The following is a 20,900-nucleotide window of genomic DNA, read 5'->3' on the forward strand; positions in this document are numbered from 1 at the left end:
TAAGCATATTTAGTATATATATGCTCGAGCGATCAGCAATGTCTCATTCATTGTTTAGAACCATCACCAACCCTATTAATTAATTAAATTTAATATGTATAGATATAGCAATATAATTATTTTTAAACATTGCTGGTAAACAAACAACACCCATACGTCTTTCCCTCTGACCTTTTTTGTTCTTTTTTTGTTTCTTCAATTAATGGTAGGTATAGAACTGGTCCGTGATTTAGACATTAGACATAATATTATTAAATCATGCTACCAACAACAATAATATTTACTCACAGATCATCAAAAAAAAAAAGAATTTTAATAGTTTTCTCTCAAATTAAATTGTTTCGTTTGTAATAAGGAAATAAAACAGTAAAACTTGATCATTGGGGTTTGGCCCAGCCGGGAGAGGAATTAAGATTTAAGGAATGCATTTTCAAAATATACGGCTTGCACTACGCACGAAGTAACTTTGTGTCGTTGACTTTCAAACAAGTTTCCCATACTTACCCGTTGTCGGGTAAGGAGGATTTTATGTGTACGAGTTTAACTATCCGAGTTTAATTATCATAAAAGGATAATTTTGTATTTTAAAATATTATCAAAAAAAATCATCAACTTGATTTCTTGGCATTAATTTAATGATTGCATATGTTATTGTAACTAATAACGTTCTTATTATGGATCAGACACGTATTTGAGTCATAATGAAGAACTACGAATAGCGCAGATGATACTCATGTGTATAGTATCTTATAAAAGTCTTGAGTTCGAACCTTTCCCATCTCCTCTCCTGTATTCAGAAAAGAGTTATAGTGTGAACCAAAATATTGACATGCACATATATAGAGAGAGATAATTTAAGTGATTATGGGGAAATGTAAAGGGAGACTTTGAATCTTCAACATGAAAAAATGTCTTGGAAAGATTAGTTAAAGTGATCCATACGTGGCCTTAACAAGTCTAGATTAACTATTTTATATTATTATATATGTTGATCTGTTCACACATCAACATTGTACTCTAACACACCTGAATAACAAATCCATTTTTCTTTTTGTGGGTTCTTGAAACTACTCTCTCTCTTTTTTTTAATTCTAGTACTGCATTTAAATAACTTATCTTGGTATTCCACGAAACTAAATTAATTTAACTTGTCTTAATGCCTACCGGCAATAATAATACATGCAAGTGGTCTACCTGCCTTATCTATTTAATGATCTATATATATATGAACGAATCTACATAAGTTTTTCCTTTTGTTAGGGCAAATGCAATAAGAAACAATTTATTGGGCCAACATTTTTGTTGGCCCGGTCCCACCTCTATTACACAAAAAGTCAAGTCAAACACGTATTCTAATATAGCCACATCAGCAAAACACAAATTTCTATACACTTTTTCTTCCCACACACTTTCTCTTTCCACCCAACCCAACAACATTCCATTCCTCCATATTATCCACAACAAAACTACACCAAAACATTAAATATCAATACATCCACATCAGCAAAACACTTATCCCAATACAGCCACATAAGCAAAACACATTTTACAATACAACCACATCAGCAAAAGACAACATCTTTGTTGGCCCAAAATCATTTCACCATTACATTTGCCCTTAGAGGCGTTGTCACTTGTCCGATTGCAAAAATAAATGTTGCATTTCTTTATTTATTAATGATAGAGTCCTTTTTGTCAGTTTTTCTTTTCTTTTATTTTTCCGTTGTTGTAATGTTTTTCGTGAATGGGCCAGCCCATCTGATTAATAATCAGTTGACCATGAATGGGCCGGACTACCCTTAAGAAGCCCACAATCGAATTTATTCGTCGGTTAGTCACTTAGTTGTGAGCCGGACTTCAATAGATGGGCTTTTACATCTTAAAATGACTGAAGCACTATATCTTAACTCTTAGCTCTCAAAGCCCATTAACAATCCTAGTTAAACTTACCCTTGTTGCATAAAACAACCCTTCCGACGTCTCAACACCCTTCAAATTTTTTACAAAAGCAAAAAACCCATCTCAATCGACAATTCCTTCCATCTTTTCTGAATTTTGTATTTAAAGGAAGATCTCTTATGGGAACCCCAAGAAGATTGTAGACCCATCTCCAACATAACATACATCCTAGGAAACAAAAATGCTTTTGTGAAAAGCCTGTAAATTTTGCAGTAGCCTATGGAAGTCCAGGAATGACTGCATCCATTGGTCCATACATTCACTAGGCAAAACAAGTTGTAGTCCAAGAGAGACATTTGATAGATTGGAGCAGGATGATTGCCACCTTCACTCACCAAGGGTAATTTGGATAAGTAGCAGATGGTAGATGGCCAAATTGATGGAAAAATAGGCTTTGATCTTGCTGTTGCTCATGTTGGTCAGCGCGAGTTCTCAGATTCATCTCACTCCAGTGCCGCTCAGCGAGGTGGGTAACATGAGATGGCTGACCCAAACTACTCAAATTGTTGTTGACGAGCCCAATGAATGGATTCCCAAAGTTATGGGTCATATATCCCAGAACATTATCTTGTTTCCCCTGATATTCAGCATTAAATGGCAGATCATGCAGCGGAGGGCTAGTTAGGTCCCAAATTCCATTGCCTCCCGTAGAGGAAGACTCATGGACATCAAGTGGTTTGTTGTCGAACATACTTTGGAAGTCTGTGCAGTTAATTGGAGAGGATAACTCCATGTCAATGCACACATCATCAAGAGCCATAGGTATCCCATCTTCTTCTTTATCTGGTAGCGACACCCCAGTCTGCCTCTATCTTCCTGCGTAATCTCATTCAGACTTTCATAGGACTGTTTCATCCCCTGATCACTGTGGTTTCCAACTTCAATGTCATTATATCCAGGAAGATTGCCTTCTTTATGCTTGCATGGGAGAGTGCAGTTAATCGGATGATCAAAGCTACTTTGGTCTAGATTGGTTTCTTTCCTGTACATCTCTTCTTGCATTTTAGGCATGTTGTTACACTCCTGTGCTATTGCCTTGTGCCTGGCAGTCCAATCAGAGCGGCTCCAAAGATAAAGTGGGGGTGGATTCAAGTTCCATTGCTCCAACTGCTTGTCAAAGACATCAACTGATCCAGGTAGATAAAATGACTGTAACATGGAGAGAATTTATTTTGTGAGTCATAGTGGATGGTCGTTTTGCATCTTACAAACAAATAAGTGTGACAGCTTATGTACCTTGCCCGAGAGTAGCTTGTCATCCTCCCAAATCAAATCATAGTCACTTATTTCGTCCAGTCTGGTAGCATACACAAATGAGGGTGAGAGTGGGCCACAGTGAGAGAGAATCCTTTTAATTTAATTTCGATTAATGAGTGAATAAAAACTGTTTACCTTTTGGTTTCTTTGGGAACAATAAGAATTATAAGCTTTGGTCTAAACTTGAGAGCGCTCCGGACGAACTCATTTGCACGAGAAGCTTTCACCCCAAAAGGCGGATTCAATCCCATGATCTGTCCAAGAACAAAATATTTATTGTAAGGAAACCAAAAAAATAGAAGAGTTTTTTGCATTTTCTATTTGTCTTTAAAATTTAAAAGGCCATTCTCTTACCAACTGCGAACCATTAGGCAATTCTTCCAATTGAACAGACATCCAATCTCTCTTCTCGAAATTGAAATCATTCTGCAAACAAACAATATACACATTGCATTCCAAGGCAAACTTAAGTTGGGGAGGGTTCCTTCCTTTATTTTTATTTCTAAAGTTACCATATTATCCCCACCCATAATATAACACAACTTACATCAAGGATATATAAGCAAATTCAAATACACTAAGCAACTCCCAATTCGCTTCTAAAAAAACATCTCCTAATAACTATCCATCCTCCCAAGCAATGGTTCCAATCTCCTCCCAACCCAACCTTCGCCAACGCTCCCAACCCATTGCCAACCATAGCACAAGTCACAGAAAGTGAATCAGTATGCCACTAAAAGAGTGTTGAAAATACCTTGGCTGGCATAAGATCATAATTTTTGAATGCGCACAACTTTCCGGTTTTTTCAAGCTTTTCTTTCATGATACAACTGAAATCATTTGAACCACAGCAGAAGTCGACTATCTGCCAAGTGATGATAATCCTAGAATTAAAAAAGTCACTTAAAGCCAAGTCAATTAATAAAATTGAGAAAAAAATCACAGGCCAACAAGGTCACCTCTCCCAGAGCTCAACCCAAATATCATATGTACAAGAATGCTCAAGACCATTAAACAAACAAGAAAATCCTAGCCATTTTTATTCAAGAATCTTTTTGAAAGTCTAGCAACCTGTTTCATTCTAACTGAATATGAAATTTCTTCAAAGTTCAAATTAAAAAGAAGTCAGCATAGTCAAAAGGACAGGAAAAGAGCTAAATTAAGTACATGTAGAACCTTGGGAAAGTACCAGGAAAAAGCAGTAAGTAAATTTTAGCCTAGTGGCCAAACCTCCCATTGAAAAAGCCTCAGCATGCCTCACCAAAACCCAAACAAATATTAAAGATCTCTTTCCTACTAAAATTGTTGTGAATAAATAATAAAATGACAAACAGCACGACAGAATATAATTGAGTAGGGAAAAGGATAATAGAAGTCTTACAGTATCACCATCCTGCACAAACCTATGTAGCCGCTCGGCAATCTGTTCAATAGATTCATTATGTTAGCTTCAACCCACATTATAGACTATAGAGAAGCTGGGCCAAAGCCCATGTACTATAAGATAAGAAGCTAATTCTACATTCAAGAAAGTTATATCCCTCCACCCACACACACACTTTCCTTCAAATAAAACAAGACCCTAATAAACAGCCATGACAAAAAGAACAAATCCAAATCCTTTTGAGAGAAATGGCCAGCAGAAGTAAAAACATGTAGGGTTTTCCCTTTCTAGTGACAATAACATAATGTCAATTAACATAGAACAATTCATGCAATAAGTCTTAAAGGTCATGTTCAAGATAGAGTTGATAGCATGTAAATGCACCGGAAATGAACATGATCGTCATGGTTGTGGCATTTACAAAGGGCATTATCATGTAGTTCATCTTTTGGAGTTAACGCTCCCACCTGAATCGATTGGAAGAATAACATAACCAGCGCTTCTTTCAAAAATGAAAAGGCGATGTCTTACCTCCTTAAGCTTTTTGTTGTTTGTAAAATGGCGACCAAATGACGTATAGCGCATCCCATGGAGAAACGGTGAAAGATATACTCCAAGTTTCCTCTACAAGGTGTGGACAAGCATCAGTATGCTTGCAAATAAACAAAGGTTTACATTACTAATACAGAACTATTAAACATGTTTATAATGATACACATCTAAAAGGTTCTTACTTTCAGCAAATCACAGTAAATTTTCTAAGGAAAAACATTATGTTTTGTCAATTAGCCAGTCAAACTAAGTGCCTAATCAAGCACTTAAGAAACATGAGTTGCTTTGATTGTTTTGAACAATTGTAATACACATGAAGAATCAGCATCCTATATGGTATCAACAAAGTTGACATCCTTAAATGTCAACTACAAGAGGAAAAGAATCGTTTCCACAGAGTTCAAGCTTCTTTAAAAGTATAATAGAGGAAGCTATTCCATTAAACATCAATCAAATCTCAAGGGCATTGAAGGTCTAGAAATCACACACCAAATTAACCACAAACTTCATTATAAGCAAGATTATAATCTTACATACAGCAATTCCTAATGCATAAGATACTCTCTTTTTTTGGCAACCAACAATTCCTAATGCATTAGATACTCGATATAAAGTATAAAAGAGAATTAATTTTCAAATCAATTTCAGATTCATAAAAAAAAGAAGCTAATTTTAATAAAAACACTTGTCGTCAAGTGCTGTAAGAATTTAGTGACACAATCCTAATATGATGGAGAAGAGTACTGAGACTGACCCACTTACAAATTGAAACAGAAGTATAATAAGGGAATAGATAATTCATCACCATTGAAGTTATGATAGGCAATTGGTAAGATACCAGACCCAAGTTCTGGTACTCAATAAGATGTCAAAAAGAAAAGAATTCAACAGTACAATCCTAATTCCTAACAACGAAGATGATCACACAAACCCAAGCAGATAAGGAAAATCCAAAAGCATCAATTCCACGGCAAAATTATCTCAAGTATCGGGTGTAAACCTTCCATATAGCAATCTGATTGAGAACACTCGGGTCACAAACAGTTTTAGCTTCTTCAATACTGCATCCATCCTTTAAATTCTGTAAAGCTGTTCGAACGGCCTGCAAAATATTTTAAATATTTTTAAATGTTAATGGAACAACTTACTAGACAACAAAACACCAGCATTAACCACCTTTCACGTGCAATTGGTAAGATGTACCTTCACAGAACCCTCAATTAAACCCATTGTCACTGTCTTGTCCAATGCACTCTTGGAGCGGTATGTGGCTGGAATTTTCCGCTTTTTCATGAATTCTTCCATATTCAATGACAAAGTGGAATCTCTCATGAGTGCCAGCATTCTTTGTGCCAAGAAACAAGATCCAATACAATCAAGCACAAATTTTGTATCTAAGTAGTAGTAACCATCTAATGGTGAGAATGAACAGCTTGATAAGGAAAAAAATTACCGCTGTTCTGTTTCAATATCAACTAAAGGCTTCTTGATATTACTGCTTATCATTTTCTCTCTTTAAACTCAATTGAATTGGATTTCAAGTTTGCTGATGAGTTCACATTTCTGTAGGATAACTTGGGTTTGCCCATCTTAAAGGACCCGTAAGAGACAGAATTAAAGTCATCCTTCAAAAGCTTTCTACCCACACCAATTTTATGAGGTTTCTTTGTTTGATCAAAATCCCCAGGAGATCTTTTTTTAACTCTTTGAGTAGAATCACCAGCTTCAACTATTCTGCGTGTCTTTAGAACAAGCTTTGGCCTCTTCACTACAGTTTTATCTGCGGCATATCTATAAAAACTCATACTGCTCTTTGTTGCCACAGCCTGTCTGTTCTTTGATAGCAGCTCTGAAGTGCTTTTTATTCTTTTCCCATGTACTCCAGGAAATATTAAATGGTCTCTAGCTGGAGTTCCGAGTTTATCAATGATTTCGTGCTCCCTAGTCCACATTATTGACATCCATAAGGTTAACAATAAGCAGCACAAGGAAGAACTACAGAAAGTCACAACTTACATGCAATATATGAGAATCCGATTGGGCAACAGGCCTTCCCAAGCCCTTTGTATAGAACCAAAAGTGATGCCCCTGATTATAGAACCAAAACATCAAAAATCCAAAGCCAAAACTTTCTTCTACTCAAAATACATCAGCCTTTTGATTTCGACGTGTTTTGTAAAAAATACACATAAACATCAAGAATATGACTATGAAAGAGTACGTAACAAGTGTGAAAGATAATCTACAATTACAAAGTCATCTCCAAGTAGTTTGACCATGTACTCTTGTGGCTAACCACAAATATAAAGTAAAATCCACTGATTTGAAAGGATAAGAGTGTAATATTAGATAGCACTGATTTGTAAAAGATAATCCAGTCATCTGCAAGTAATTTGACAATACACTCTTGCAGCCAAACCCAAAAAATAAAGAAAAGATTTTCCCCTGTTATTGTTGTATACTACAATGTAAAAATGAGGAGGGCATACCTGGGCAAACATTTCCGATGGTAGGCTTTTGGGCAACGTCTACAAAGTGCAAACTGCAAGTCATAAATCTTCTTATCTTCAACTTGTTTACAAACACAGCACTTATGGATGGGGCAGATAAATGATTCTCCTGCAGCGATTTTAACTTGCATTTCTTTTGCTTGAGAATCATGATCAGCATGGAGCAGTTTTGCAACACATCCTGGATGATAGAAGTGTCCACAAGTAGCAGAAACACAAGGAAAAACCTGGAAGATGGTAACAAAACATTGTTTGAGAGGCATACGCATTCACATGGAACATACACTAGTGTTATTTCAAGAATTGCATGGAGAAGGGAGGCGCAATCATTGAAAAGATGAAAAATATGAACTAATAGATGAATTGAGATGACAGATAAAAAGTTTAAAAAGAAAGAGAACATAGTAAAAAAACCAATAAAGGGAAACAAGGAGTGGTCCAATGGATCAATTTGATAATATATTGGCATTTTAATTTGTGTTGCAATCCCTTCTGTAGTAGTAAATGTTTCCCAAAATTCCTCTCATCATTCTGTAATTGTAAATTGGCCAATCCTCTTGGCAGTTAAAAAATGGTTTTTGATATACTATTTATTTCCAGACGAGGCCAAAATTAAGACATATAATACAATAATGAAAGCATAGTAAGTCTTTACTAGACAGAGACGTGTATGACACATGGAGGCGCAAATTTAATGAACCAAAAGGTTGGAGACAAGTTAAAAGTATGAAATTTTTGGGCAAAGGACCAAGCAAGTTCACCAACCAGTGATGGCCGTGTTCTGAAACACATTGCAGTCAAGCTCTTATGATATTTGTTCAGCATGGATTTTTTCAAAGGTCAAAAGAGAAAACTACATATCTATGTTGAAGCAATTATAAATTGGCAAAACATTATACCTCTTGAGCAGAAGACTTAGCAGAGGAACCTAATTTGCCACAAGCATAACATTGATGCTGCCGATGTACACAATTGTCACACAAAAAAGTCGGAATTGCCTGCACATTACCAAGAAATGCTTAATGCTCAAAATTACCACAAATAAAAGTAATAAAACCAAATAGAAAGGGAAAGGGAAAGAGATAGAGAGAATTCTCAGACCTCCACTTCAGCATCGTAATTAAAGCCAAGAGTTGCACAAGAAGACTGAACCCCAGCAGCAATGGTTACATGAAATGCTCTCAGGCACCACCCTTCACAACTGTTTCAAGCACAGAAATTAAATTTACCAACAGATAGAGATAACGGCCTACATTAACTTTCTACAAGACATGAACAAATATACTTAGCAACACAACCAGTCCGAAATCAGGATAGCAGAGGGCTGTGTATGTGCCCGTTTGACAGCTAGTGTAAACTTTTGTTAAAACTTAGGAAAATGAGTCTGAAAGAGAATATATTTTGGGCATCCTCCTCTTGCGACACATTGCATCAAATCCTAGGCAAAGGATGTTCCACATAAGCAAAGCATCACATTGGCACCTTAATTAAAAAAACATCATGCACAAGGCTATAAAGCCATTCCCAATTTTTTGTACCTAGGAGATGACAGAAATAGAATAGGGGTAATGTTAACTATAAATAAACACTTAGAAAGAGGAAACTACTGAAGTTAAAAGGTGATAAAATTTCAGTGGTCAAATTGATGCTAGGAAAAAAGGTAACTAAGAGGCAATTTTGGAGGACTTTGAGGTAGGTCAGAGGGATCTTACGAAGGAAAACATATATGTAGGAGGAGACATAATTATATATGTAAGAAAAGATAGTCAGGGTTTTGACGTAATCTATGAGAGAGATTATTTTAGGTCAAAACCATGACTATCTCAATACTAGCCAAATTTATCTTGGTTATCAAAATTATGTATTCCATAATATGGAATCCATATCCATTATCAACACAATAGTTATTGAAGAATTGGTCCAATTTTGTTTCTAGCACAATGTTGTACTCACTTCTATAGCTCTTACTTGCAAATGAAATGCATCAAATCACAAGATAGGTTCAAATACTCTACATGAAAATGCAAACTGTCTGAGCACACAATAACTCAATGAGTAAGTTTGTCCAAATTCATTCAAACCTCAAGCTTCCTCAATTCTCGCGAAACTTTAAAGTATAAATGTTTACAGAACATCCAACTTCATAATAAAACAGTTATGCAAATTTCAATAGATAAGAATACTCAGACAGGTTTTTGTACAGAAGTAGCAATGAGGTGACAACAAGTAATACAAAAATATACAAAAGCATTCTGAGAATAATAGAATAATGTAATACTTCAGAATATCACCACCATCGTCGCATATTGAGCAAACAGTTTCAAAGGAAAACTCTTGCTCAGCTACTTCTTCACCGTCATTATCGTCATCATCGTCCCAATCAACTATAAACTCAGGTTTCTTTGTTGTTTGGATATCCTGACACAAGCACGCCCAATGAATATAGAGATACAAGCCCACAATGTAAAGTGAAAAGTGAAAACAGATATAATAGAGACGAAAAGGAGTCAACCTAGCACTGACCTCATAGAGAGTTTCATTTGTAAAAGACTTCTCCATTAGAGTAATCAAATGCTGTTCCGAAAATTAATTATTGAGATATCATCTCACATATCATGAAATAAATGTATGAACACGAATGAAAATTTTCAATGTCAGACAAAAGTTTGCAACACAATGCAGAAATAGCTTTCAATTAAACGATTCTCAAAAAATTAAAAAGTAGAAACTAATAGATAAAAGCATGCTCATATGAAGAAATGTAAGAAAGAAATAAAAATGTTGGAAGCACTTCATAGGTATCAATTTAGATTATTGCAGATACATCTAATTTTATCAAAGCACCATCAACAATTTTGTTTACAATTTTACCCCATGCACAGATGGCACAAGTGATGCTTGTGTTCCCAATTACAACACCATGTTTCTGAAATTTAACTCGCTGATACAGTGATACCAATAGTGCATTAAATTAACTACGTCATACGCAATCTTAGTAATCCAACAAAATTCACGTTAACTATCTGGATTTCTTATTTGTGCAGAATTCCTTGCCGACTATTTCGATCTATTTCAAGCTTAACACTCAGGCTGCTGGTAGATTCTCACTTTATAAATGTCAATTTTCAAAAATTAATTCATATATATGATGGAAAATTCGTTGAAGGAAAATAAGTCAATGGCCTGGTTTTCATTAGCAGTTTGGTCCATACACCATACATTTATATAAGCATGTTACAACTAACCTTAGAAGTTGCCAAAACACCATCCCTGTTAGCAGCTTCTTTGATTAACGACTTGTGAATTAGCAAATCATTCTCAGTTGGTTGAACCTCATATGAGCTGCATAACATATAGCAAATAAAAAAACACTAGAAAATATCCCACATAGAAAATAATTCAGGACATATGCAATTACACACATAGCACCTGAAGGCCTTCAGCAAGCAATTCCATGGTGATTTTTCAGATCCCTCCAGATTCCTTTTTGAAAGATGAAGCCAGTGAACAGTGACCAATATTGTCCTCGCTATGGTCTCATAGCTTCTTTTAGGCCTTAAGAGTGTTACCCAGTTTTTGTCATTGGAGAGCACAGAAATCTCTGGATGCACATAGGAAAGTTCAAACCTCCATGCTATGACCTTCTTGTGAACCGATTGAAGTCCATTATCACAAGTCCCACGTAAGAAGACATGAGCTTCCAAGTCGCCTATGACCTCTGTCTCATTCCATTGAATTGGCAATATAGAAAAGGAAACCACTGTACCATTGTTGTCCTCGAAAAAGTAATCTGTGACACATAGTGGCAAAATTTCACCCTCTTCATCGGAAGATGCCATGGATACACACTCCTACTCTGCATTTGACATGTTGAAAGGGTTTGAGTGATGATGCCAAGCAGTTTAACCAACAAAACCAAATATCTTTTAGGAATTTCCAGCAACACTAACCATTCGACTAGATAGTTAAAATTTAAAAAGTCATGCATTGTGAAAAAATTTACCTAGCAAGTGCAAATTTGAATGTCAAAAGAAAGAAGCAAGGCACAAAATCGGTGGGAATCACTCTTTTAGCGCTAGTTAGTCTAACTGGGGGAGGGTGTATTGTTTAGTTTGTACTTTGTTACACAGGTTGACCTCCAAGGAAACATAGCGAAAGTTCAAAAAAATTAAATTCTCGAGCCAACATTTTCTGGCCCTTCTTCCCCAAGTCACCCCGTAAAAAATAACAAATACAACGCTTTGAAAATTAAACGCCAGTGGAATACAGTGTGTTTTCTCTTTACAGAGTCTAAAACAACAATTGTAATTACAACTTCTGTTTATTTGCTCTCCAGCATTTTCACAGTAAACAAAAACCACTTCCAAATGAAAAGAAGTTGCATGGACACCCAAACACTTCACGAAAAATCGAATAAAATTTGAAATAATGACACATAACAACTGAAACTTCATTATGCCCCTATAAAAACCCTCATTATAGACAAAACACTAATTTCATTCCTTAAGAAGACAAACAAAATACACACGATTCAACGAAGCAAAAAAGAGAAATAACCAAAAATCCACCATTAAAAACCTTATAATTGTAACTCTCTATCTTCACGGTTTCTTCCACTAGTTTCCAACCCTAAACCTTTTTCTTGCACTTTCTCTGTAACCAAACAAGCATTACATGAAGAAAATTACATCACAATAGTAACAAAAAATCAACGAGAATACCAAGTCCCGCAGACGACGTTGAGAAACCGCAACAACAGCTCCGTGTTCCTACCACCGGAAAATGATTTCTGTGAAGGAAGGGATTAGTGCGCTAGGTTTTAACTTCCAGAAATGAATGCCATGCCAAAAATGTAGTGCGTACGGACTACGTCTGGTGCACGAAATATCTACGTTTTGAAATTCGCATTTACAGTCCTCTGCGAAAAAGAAGCGGTAACGTGCTGAGCTAATGATGGACGTGTCAAATAATTATGCAAGGAGGGTAGTGACTTTTCAGAGTATTTACAGTTCGCCCACTCTTGCCCAATTTTAAAAGCCAAGCCAAATCCCTTGAACCACACAATGAAACTGTTGAAATAATTAAACGTCATGTATATAAATGCAAAATTAAAGTAACAAATCCCTCATGCTGTCATGCATATGTTGCCCAATCACAAATTTCATGATCGTTCATGACATACACGTTTCAATCTCCTCAACGAATTAACGAAATATGTAGCTCTGTTCAAGGGTGTAAAGCATTGATATTTTCGATTTTTTGACATGAAACAAAAAAAAAGAGAAAAGAGAAATGGGGAGAAAGAAAATAATAATCGATCAATTAATCAGTTATTTCAATTGTTTTTGTAAATATTTTTGAAAATAATAAACTAATCAATCAATTTGACGATAAACTCAGTTTCCACGATTTTTTTAAGAGGAAATACAACTTTTGATTATTGAAATATCTGATTATGTTCAATTCAGTCACAAACCTTTCAATTTAGGTATTTAAATTTTTAAAATGTTCTAAACTAATCACACGAACAGATTTTAGAGAGTTCAGACAACAATTAGCTGACATGACATCAAAAAATATAATAATTAACCCATGAGATTGGGGGAGGGGCTACCGAAGAAGGTGGAAGTGGAGAGAAGGAGAGGTGGGGAAGAAGAGCTTAGGAATTTCAGTTTGACAATCTTAGCATATTTAATTTTTTATTTTTTCCACATAAAATTCCACATCATTCTCACATTAGCCTAAATTAGTTTATGTTGACTATATTGTATTGCGCGAGATGGTTGATTGCCCGAATTGGGCAAAAATTGCATGTGTGACTAGCTTGAAACAATTTAGAAATTTAAATATCAAAATTTAAATATTTGTAAAATGGGTTATTGAAATGAATCTGGTCAGATATTTCAATTACCAAAAGTTATATTTCCTCTTTTTTTTTAATATACCAAACTCGGTTAAGCACTTACGCTTAAGCTTTTGATCAACGAGGACATATAAGTAATTGAACATAAAATTTTCTAATCACAACTAAAATATTGAAATTATCCAAAAAAAATGTTTAGAAATTATTTTGGTCGGACTTCTTCACTTGTGTCTCATACTCGTAAGTCTCAACACAGAAGAGAGTCGGTCCGCCCCTCGCCTCGAAGGGTACGGAGAGAGCAGGAAGGTTTATAAACATGAAACGATAAATTAATAAAACAGACTCAAAAACAAAGCAACAGAACTCCGCCAAATGCCAATAACTCATCCGTCGTGGACCGTCGACACGGACCTGGACGACATCGACCTCGACCCCTCCGATTTCGGAACATCTATTCCTCTGAAGAAGGTCCCAAACGGCGACGTATTTTCGGCATCCCGCGCAGGGGATGTGGACCGCCTTCGGTACTTGCTGGAGACTGGCGTCAACGTCAACGCCCGGGACCAGTGGGATTCGGTGGCTCTCTACTATGCCTGTCTCGCAGGACACCTCGATGCTGCGCGGATGCTTCTCGAGAGCGGCGCTATCTGCTCCGAGCACACATTCGACGGCGACCGTTGTCACTATGCCGCACTCAATCTCAAAGTCCGCAAGCTATTGAAGGCCTTTGAAGCACGCCCACCACCTTTGGCTCCATTGCAGGCCGCGCTCAGGGAGACTTTCTTGGGTTGTGGGGTGAATAGCGCATATTTGGAGCATGCTAATGCTACTTTCCGAATTTCAGGTTATTTTCTTTTTCCCTACAATTGCAATTACTGAACTTCTCATGTTTGGGCTCAATGCTATTTGGCAATCAGTTCTTTGAATTTAAGCTGGCTCTGTCGCGTGAACTTAATTGAAGAAAAATAACATCCCTGAAATGTGGGTTCCAATTTGTTTATATTATAGGAAGATCGGATATTTGGAAATATGGTCTGGGGTCGATGAGTTCTTACGATTTGAGGTGCGTTTGGTTATGTTGGGCTGCTTGTATGCCGTTTGACATCATCCGTTTAGCCTAACTATTTAGGGTCCAAAAGAGGTCTGTGTTTGAGGTATGAATGTAAAGTGAAGCAAAAGGCTATTTTATGCTGTAAAACCTATTTGAAATGGGATATTTGTTTGGGTGGAGGATTGTTGTGGCAGTGGATGATCAGATGGAGAAACTTTCTGGATGTGTTAGAACTTAGAATTGCTTCTATGCTTTTAGTTGAATGTTTTCCCAGTCTAGCAATATATACAGAAGCCTCTGCCGGAGAACATGGCCTTTGTGTACTATAGGCATGAATTAGAATGTGTTGCCTCTTCTTATATGACTTTATTTTCTGTTCTTTTTTTTGGGTGAGGTTTTATGTTATTTTTTTAGCATAATATGTACGTATTTTGACCTGTGATTTGTCATGTTGGGTAGGTCTTTCGGCTAGTGCGGGACTCAATTCCAACCACTTCCCTCCAGATGTGGTATTTTTTGTGCATGGTAGACCCATTGAGGCTCACAGAGCTATATTAAGTGCTAGGTCACCCTTTTTTAAAACAAAGTTTGAAACTGATTGGAAAAACCGCATTGAAGTGAGATTCTCTAGGGAAAAGTTGTCGTATCCCGCGCTTTACAGCCTCATCCTCTTTTTTTACTCTGACAGACTAGAAATTGCAGTAGATGACATGGAGGATCTTGTGAAAATATGCAAAGTGTGCAAATGCGAATCATTGCAGAGTATAATTGAGAAAGAATTGGTTCATCAAAAATTTGCGGAATATAAATCACTGAGGGATTTGGACAACTATCAGAAACGATTTATCTTACAAGGCTTGTCCCTTCCTGAGGAAGATCGACTTCCTGCTGCCTTGCACCGGATCCTTGAGATTTCTCTTGCAAAGTCTACTAGGGAACAGAACTTTGACAATGATGTTGATAGATTGGTATCATCTTTTGATGACATTCAGATGAGTGATGTCATAGATGATCTTGCAGATGTTTGTATAAAAGTTGATGGGAGGATATTTCGCTGCCATCAAGTGATTTTAGCATCGAGGTCTGAATATTTTAAAGCAAGATTAATGCGTATGAAGGGTTTTGATGAAGGGAAAGATGGTTTATCTAGTTTAAATCTTCCATGTCTTGAAGAACACGACTTGAGCATGGAGGCATTTGAAAAAATGATTGAGTATATGTAAGTGTCTGCCTTTTTTCATAGAAGGATAAAGCTAAAATGAGAATTTCTATAGGATTTGTTTGACATGTTGTAGATTTAACCCCCTAGTTGCAATGTCCCTGCTTTTTGACATTTATACCTACTGATCTGCATATAGATTTAAAACTTAGTTGATATGTTACCTAGTCAGCATTATCCCTTTTATGTATTTTGAATGATTACTTATTGTCTCTTTTTGTAACACCATTACATATGGTGCTACGAGTATTAAATAGAATTTCCATGAGATTTATCTTTGTCCCAATGGTTGGTTCAGGTACACTGATGGTTTGAAGGATATAGATCCAGATCAGGTATTGATTTTTGATTATCAGATTGGCTTCGACATGGATAAAACTTGTTTTTCTAAGGTCCATTATTGATTGATTAGGCAGAGGAAATGTTCGATGCTGCTTCAAGATATTTATTATTTCCTCTGAAGCGTGCTGTGGCTGATGCACTGTTGACTTATCTGGAATTGGTCTCACCAGCAGAATTGTGCCACTGGTTGATATTGTCGGACATGTAAAGTGCTTTTTCAAATCCTCTTCTCTCTCAAATATCTAGATTGTTTTGCTTCTATATTCCAGCCTTCCAGGTGCATGCTCGATATGTGCTCCATTGATAATTGATTCGCAAAAAATGCTTCTGCCTCTTGAACTTTTAATTTTAAAATTTTTTTAAGTGGGAATGAGGCATGTAAACCAGTTGCTGTATGACAACTTACACTCAAAGTGACAGCACCCGTATGGTGAGAATAGTCTTTCAATCTAAAAGGGACACATGGCTGCCAGTTTGTGAGATGATGAACTGGCTGCGAATTTCATTGTGCTTATAAATCAGACCAAAGAGGATCAGTGACCTGATTACCCTATTATCTCTATACTAGTTCGTCGCTAAAGAGTTGTAAAATGGTGTACATGTATAGGTATGGTGTCTTGAAGATTCGAGAGCATTGTCTAGATACAATAGCTTGTAACTTCGAGACTTTTGCTGACACTCCAGAGTTCCGAGCAATGCTTTTGACTCTGCCTCCACCATCTGGAGATTCCTCTCTTCGCACCACTGCTCCAAATGCGCCAGGGTCTGTGATGAACACGGATCAAGGTAATCTTCTTGATGATTTACGAGAGAAATGGCTTGAAGCTGAAGCTGCTGAACTTGACAAGAGAGATGAGAGTGCTCTACTATTTGACAAGCGACTTGAAATGCTTATGCTTGTGGCAGAGCAAGAAAAAACTGAACAAGAAAATCACATTGCATTTGCTTGTGAAAGTCGAGATTGCCATGCATGATGTATTTTCTTCTTGCCCAAGTGAGGAAATGTGTGTCTTAGACATTCTTTTTTCAGATGTATAAATAAACACTTTCCCTTTGTAGCATGGGAAGTTTGTAATTTCTATACCATGTATATGCTTCTGGGGTGTTGGAGTTGATTTTGTAACATCGGGTGGTGGCAATATAACGGTTTATGTTTTCTAACTGAATACTGATTTCTTGAATTTTTAGAACACCTGTTTTTGTTGATTTGTTTGCAGGGATAAGCGTATGGGCTGAGCTTCAGTTCTTATGATGAAGTACATTGTGAGAAACAAAAGCCCGTAAGTCTCCGTTAAGTCAGGGTTTGCATGGGCTGATGGGCTCCCATTTTAACTGAAAAGGTCTAACATGGGCTGAGGATCAGCCCATGTTAGACTTTTATAGGCCCGAGTCTCGTTTGTTGGTCTTTTAGAGCCCATCTTAATTCAAACGGCATAGATCGCCATAGGTGTCGATTAAGTTAGTTATTGCTCGTTTGCTTTTCACGAGGGAAACAGAACAGTTCCCTTCCACATTGCCGAATCCGTGAAACATAGGTTGCGAGAAGATGAATATGAATGGTCCACAACTTACAGACAGACAGATCTCAGAAAAATTTGAGAGGACTAAAGAATGTTCAAATACTGGAAACCTCAAACCTGACCTGCTACATAAGAAGCTAAAAGCAAACTCATTCCTCCTCCAATTTTCTTCTGCAACTCCATGCTTCCTAATTTTACAGTCTTCATCTGACTGCATGTAGATTATAAACTCATTCCTCCTCCATAATCCCTCGTAAACTCTATATGTAAGCAAAATTATCATTTAAATAGAGCAGTTATTAATAACAGAACTCAAATCCTCATACATATGTAATTTTAAAAAATGGGTTCAATTCAATTAAATTCAAAGAAAATCAACACTCTGGGTAATGCCCTTTTAACATAAATAAAAGACACAATAAATCTCTCTTTTACAACAACAATGCCAGTCCACCTGAAACTGCCAGAACCAACTGAGTAAATATACCCAAGTTGATGTTGCTATTAGAAGAATTGGGTGCTGAAGTTGCTGGGGATGATCCTTTATCAGCTACGGAAGATGGAGTATCAGCAGCGGGGCTAATTTCAGGTGCTGGTGCTGGAGCTGGCATGGGAGGTATGTCGGTTCCAAAAATTGCCTCCGGGAGAAGGACCTTGTCAACTTGGTACACAGCTACAGGGTCGGTGGAATGCACGCTACTGCTGACTTTTGTTCTGGACCATCCCGAATCAAGGAGTACTGTTCCAGATACATCAGTGAAATTCAAAGTGTATTGCCCACCCGCGAATGTGCTAATAGGGTCCATTTGGCTAAGATTCTTGAAATCGGCTAGAGAATAGTAATGTGGCAAGGCGTGGAAAAGGATGAGAGACTTAAGCTGGTCTTGAGTGAGATTGGACAGGGAAGGCTTCTTAAGTGATGAGAAAGCAGCATCTTTTGGTACAAAGATTGTAATTCCTTCGTCAGTATTGTTTGCTTGGTTTTGGAAGGTGTCAATGACCTTGGTGGACTCAAGGTACCCTAGGAAGGTTTGAAATGGGCCAGCCACAGAGAGCAAATCCGTGAGGTTTACATAGGTCGGTGCAGGTGCTGGTGCTGGAGTTGGGGTAGGTGCCGGAGGAGTAGCTTTTTGGGCATATGCCAATGAAGAGCACAAGAGTAATGCTGCACAAATTATTGTGAAAAACATGGAGGATGCCATGTCTTTCACAAATATTGAGCTTTTAGTTGACAACTGTTCCCTGCAAGACCCCAAATCTCATTACTAATTGCTCTCATCAAAAGAAAAGGTGTACATCAATAACATTTTCATTACAATGAAACTGGAAAGAAATCGCCAATTACAAACCCATTTTCAAATCCAGATCAAAATCCGACAGAAGTTACCCTTAAAGCGTTTTCCCGAAAACAACTCACTCCGATTTTGCAAGAAACCCACTTATCCCTTTCTAAGAGAAATACGGAACACACATAAAGCACAATCAGCCATATCACCTCGTAAAAACCACATCTTGTTCAGTCCACTGAACAAATCTTTAACAGTGAAAAGAAAATCTCAATTATTAAGCCTACATGGATCTAATTGGGGTCTGGGGATATGAACACATACAAACTAGATGCAATGGCCTTACAAAAAAACAAAAAACAAACTAGATGCAATGGCAGATACAGTAATGAGCAAGGACCCAGAAACACGAATTAAATGCAGAAGACACTACAGATGATAAGCCACATCCAGCTTACAAGTCCTCAGAATACCAAATCCCCTATTCCAATTCAATTTGTATAAACCCTCTCCCCGACAATGTATATTAATGTGTGCAACAGAAACGGAAAACAACAAAATTCTAGAGCCACGCAATGTGCACAGACCAACAGAACCACAGATCTAGATTAGCTCATCCAAAAGAAACACATTCAAGCTACAAACTTAATACCCATTAAAAATAAACAACATAGCATCATTAATTAATGACTAAAACCTGCAGAACGTGAGTGAAGAAAAAGATCAAGGACAGAGGCCACTGACCTTGCAAAGATGAATTGAGTGAGAGATAGAGAGAAAGTCGGTGATGAGGAACGCTAGTACAGCTGAGTTAAGCTTGATATTATATAAAGAAAAATTACTTAACCAGACAAAAAGATAATTAAAAAAGAAAGAGACACTTGTGGGTCGGGGTAGTACCAGCTGGTGATGGTGTGAGGCATATAAAGGTGGAGTCTTGACTTGACTTGGCACAAAATATTGTCAATTTGGGGGCTGTTGCCCAACTGGGGGTGGCTGTTCTGTTCTTTACTTGGAGAACAGAAAAAGTTACATGCTCTCTTGGACATTACTTGGAAGGAAAAGAGGCCTATGTAAGTTGGGCTTTCTTAATCATATTTCATCTAATCATTTTTAAAATCCCATACCAACCCTTGCACAGTTCAACAGTTAAGTGTTCATCATCATTGTCTCCTTCAATTTGTCAAGAAAATCTTAATTTTATCAAATGAATCATCATATTGGTCAATTGAAATGTCCTGACGACATTTCAATTGAAATTCTCTGTCTGAATGAGGCTTGATTAGTACATTAATCACAATTAAGCAACTTTGATTTGAATAATTAGATCTATTGCGTGTGAGAGGCGAAGAAGGTGCCATGGCAATATCGAAGTGTACTAATTAGTTGCCTAGAATTAGCATTTTGGCATTAGATTAACCAAGTCAGTCATTGTCTTTAAACAAATGGATTTGACCATCAGTGTTTCTTTATACTCGATAACGACACCATATAAATTTGTCTTTAGGCATTCGAAATGAGTTTAAACTGGGGCGTCAGGCCTGCGAGTATAGAATTTTTCCACCTAATGACGGGATAAACTAAGTCATAGCTCAAAGCACAAAGATATTGTCTTCAGTTTGAATTGAACTCGAATCCATTCAATTTGACTATCAAGACAATAATAAACAAGTTATTAGCGACATGCCACCGTTCCGTCCTGGTTAAGTAATCTTTAACATATGGTTTTAATTTATGACATCCATCAGAAAAAAGTTTACTCGATGTGAATAAGTGGATTCAATAACCAAAATTTGTCATATTTTAAGAAACTGCCAGGTATATAGAAAATTCACGTGCCTCCAACTACGGAAGGTGAAATGTTGTTTTCAATAGTGAAGAGCAGCTAAGAATGAGTCTGTCATGCTGACTTATTCTGTGTGTATTTGTATTTGTATTTGTAGGGTCTTAATTCCTT

The 20,900-nt window shown here is 36.9% G+C and overlaps 3 protein-coding genes across 3 annotated transcripts; 1 reads left to right on the plus strand and 2 right to left on the minus strand.

The window, feature by feature from the left end:
• Window positions 1-1,474: 1,474 nt before the first annotated feature.
• Window positions 1,475-12,561, minus strand: LOC120000103 (protein ENHANCED DOWNY MILDEW 2-like). The gene is made up of 20 exons (XM_038847982.1): window positions 12,384-12,561; window positions 11,092-11,518; window positions 10,908-11,004; window positions 10,186-10,236; window positions 9,941-10,080; window positions 8,764-8,863; window positions 8,562-8,660; window positions 7,642-7,889; window positions 7,169-7,240; window positions 6,658-7,093; window positions 6,606-6,625; window positions 6,356-6,497; window positions 6,153-6,254; window positions 5,132-5,224; window positions 4,598-4,639; window positions 3,971-4,081; window positions 3,571-3,642; window positions 3,352-3,470; window positions 3,196-3,256; window positions 1,475-3,108 (listed from the first exon to the last, which is right to left on the minus strand). Exons 2-20 carry the CDS (start codon window positions 11,499-11,501, stop codon window positions 2,581-2,583), a joined length of 2,943 nt encoding a protein of 980 aa, XP_038703910.1. The 5' UTR covers window positions 11,502-11,518; window positions 12,384-12,561; the 3' UTR covers window positions 1,475-2,580.
• A 1,200-nt stretch (window positions 12,562-13,761) lies between these two features.
• LOC119999447 (BTB/POZ domain-containing protein At2g04740) lies at window positions 13,762-17,276 on the plus strand. The gene is made up of 5 exons (XM_038847014.1): window positions 13,762-14,369; window positions 15,036-15,795; window positions 16,094-16,130; window positions 16,208-16,341; window positions 16,745-17,276. The coding sequence occupies exons 1-5, from the start codon at window positions 13,898-13,900 to the stop codon at window positions 17,109-17,111; spliced, it is 1,770 nt and encodes a 589-aa protein (XP_038702942.1). The 5' UTR covers window positions 13,762-13,897; the 3' UTR covers window positions 17,112-17,276.
• A 660-nt stretch (window positions 17,277-17,936) lies between these two features.
• Window positions 17,937-19,817, minus strand: LOC119999258 (fasciclin-like arabinogalactan protein 7). The gene is made up of 2 exons (XM_038846731.1): window positions 19,688-19,817; window positions 17,937-18,899 (listed from the first exon to the last, which is right to left on the minus strand). The coding sequence occupies exon 2, from the start codon at window positions 18,857-18,859 to the stop codon at window positions 18,089-18,091; it is 771 nt and encodes a 256-aa protein (XP_038702659.1). The 5' UTR covers window positions 18,860-18,899; window positions 19,688-19,817; the 3' UTR covers window positions 17,937-18,088.
• Between the last annotated feature and the right edge of the window lie 1,083 nt (window positions 19,818-20,900).

This window comes from Tripterygium wilfordii, chromosome 6 (assembly GCF_013401445.1).
Source record: "Tripterygium wilfordii isolate XIE 37 chromosome 6, ASM1340144v1, whole genome shotgun sequence".
Classification (NCBI taxonomy): domain Eukaryota; kingdom Viridiplantae; phylum Streptophyta; class Magnoliopsida; order Celastrales; family Celastraceae; genus Tripterygium; species Tripterygium wilfordii.

Coding starts and splice junctions, on each gene's coding strand:
- LOC119999258 (XM_038846731.1), bottom strand. CDS start 18,859: ATGGCATCCTCCATGTTTTTCACAATAATTTGTGCAGCATTACTCTTG.
- LOC120000103 (XM_038847982.1), bottom strand. CDS start 11,501: ATGGCATCTTCCGATGAAGAGGGTGAAATTTTGCCACTATGTGTCACA. Junction 6,255..6,355: donor TAATTGAGGGTTCTGTGAAG/GTACATCTTACC, acceptor AATATTTTGCAG/GCCGTTCGAACAGCTTTACA. Junction 3,643..3,970: donor ATGATCTTATGCCAGCCAAG/GTATTTTCAACA, acceptor GTTTGTTTGCAG/AATGATTTCAATTTCGAGAA.
- LOC119999447 (XM_038847014.1), top strand. CDS start 13,898: ATGCCAATAACTCATCCGTCGTGGACCGTCGACACGGACCTGGACGAC. Junction 14,370..15,035: donor TGCTACTTTCCGAATTTCAG/GTTATTTTCTTT, acceptor CATGTTGGGTAG/GTCTTTCGGCTAGTGCGGGA. Junction 16,131..16,207: donor AGGATATAGATCCAGATCAG/GTATTGATTTTT, acceptor TTGATTGATTAG/GCAGAGGAAATGTTCGATGC.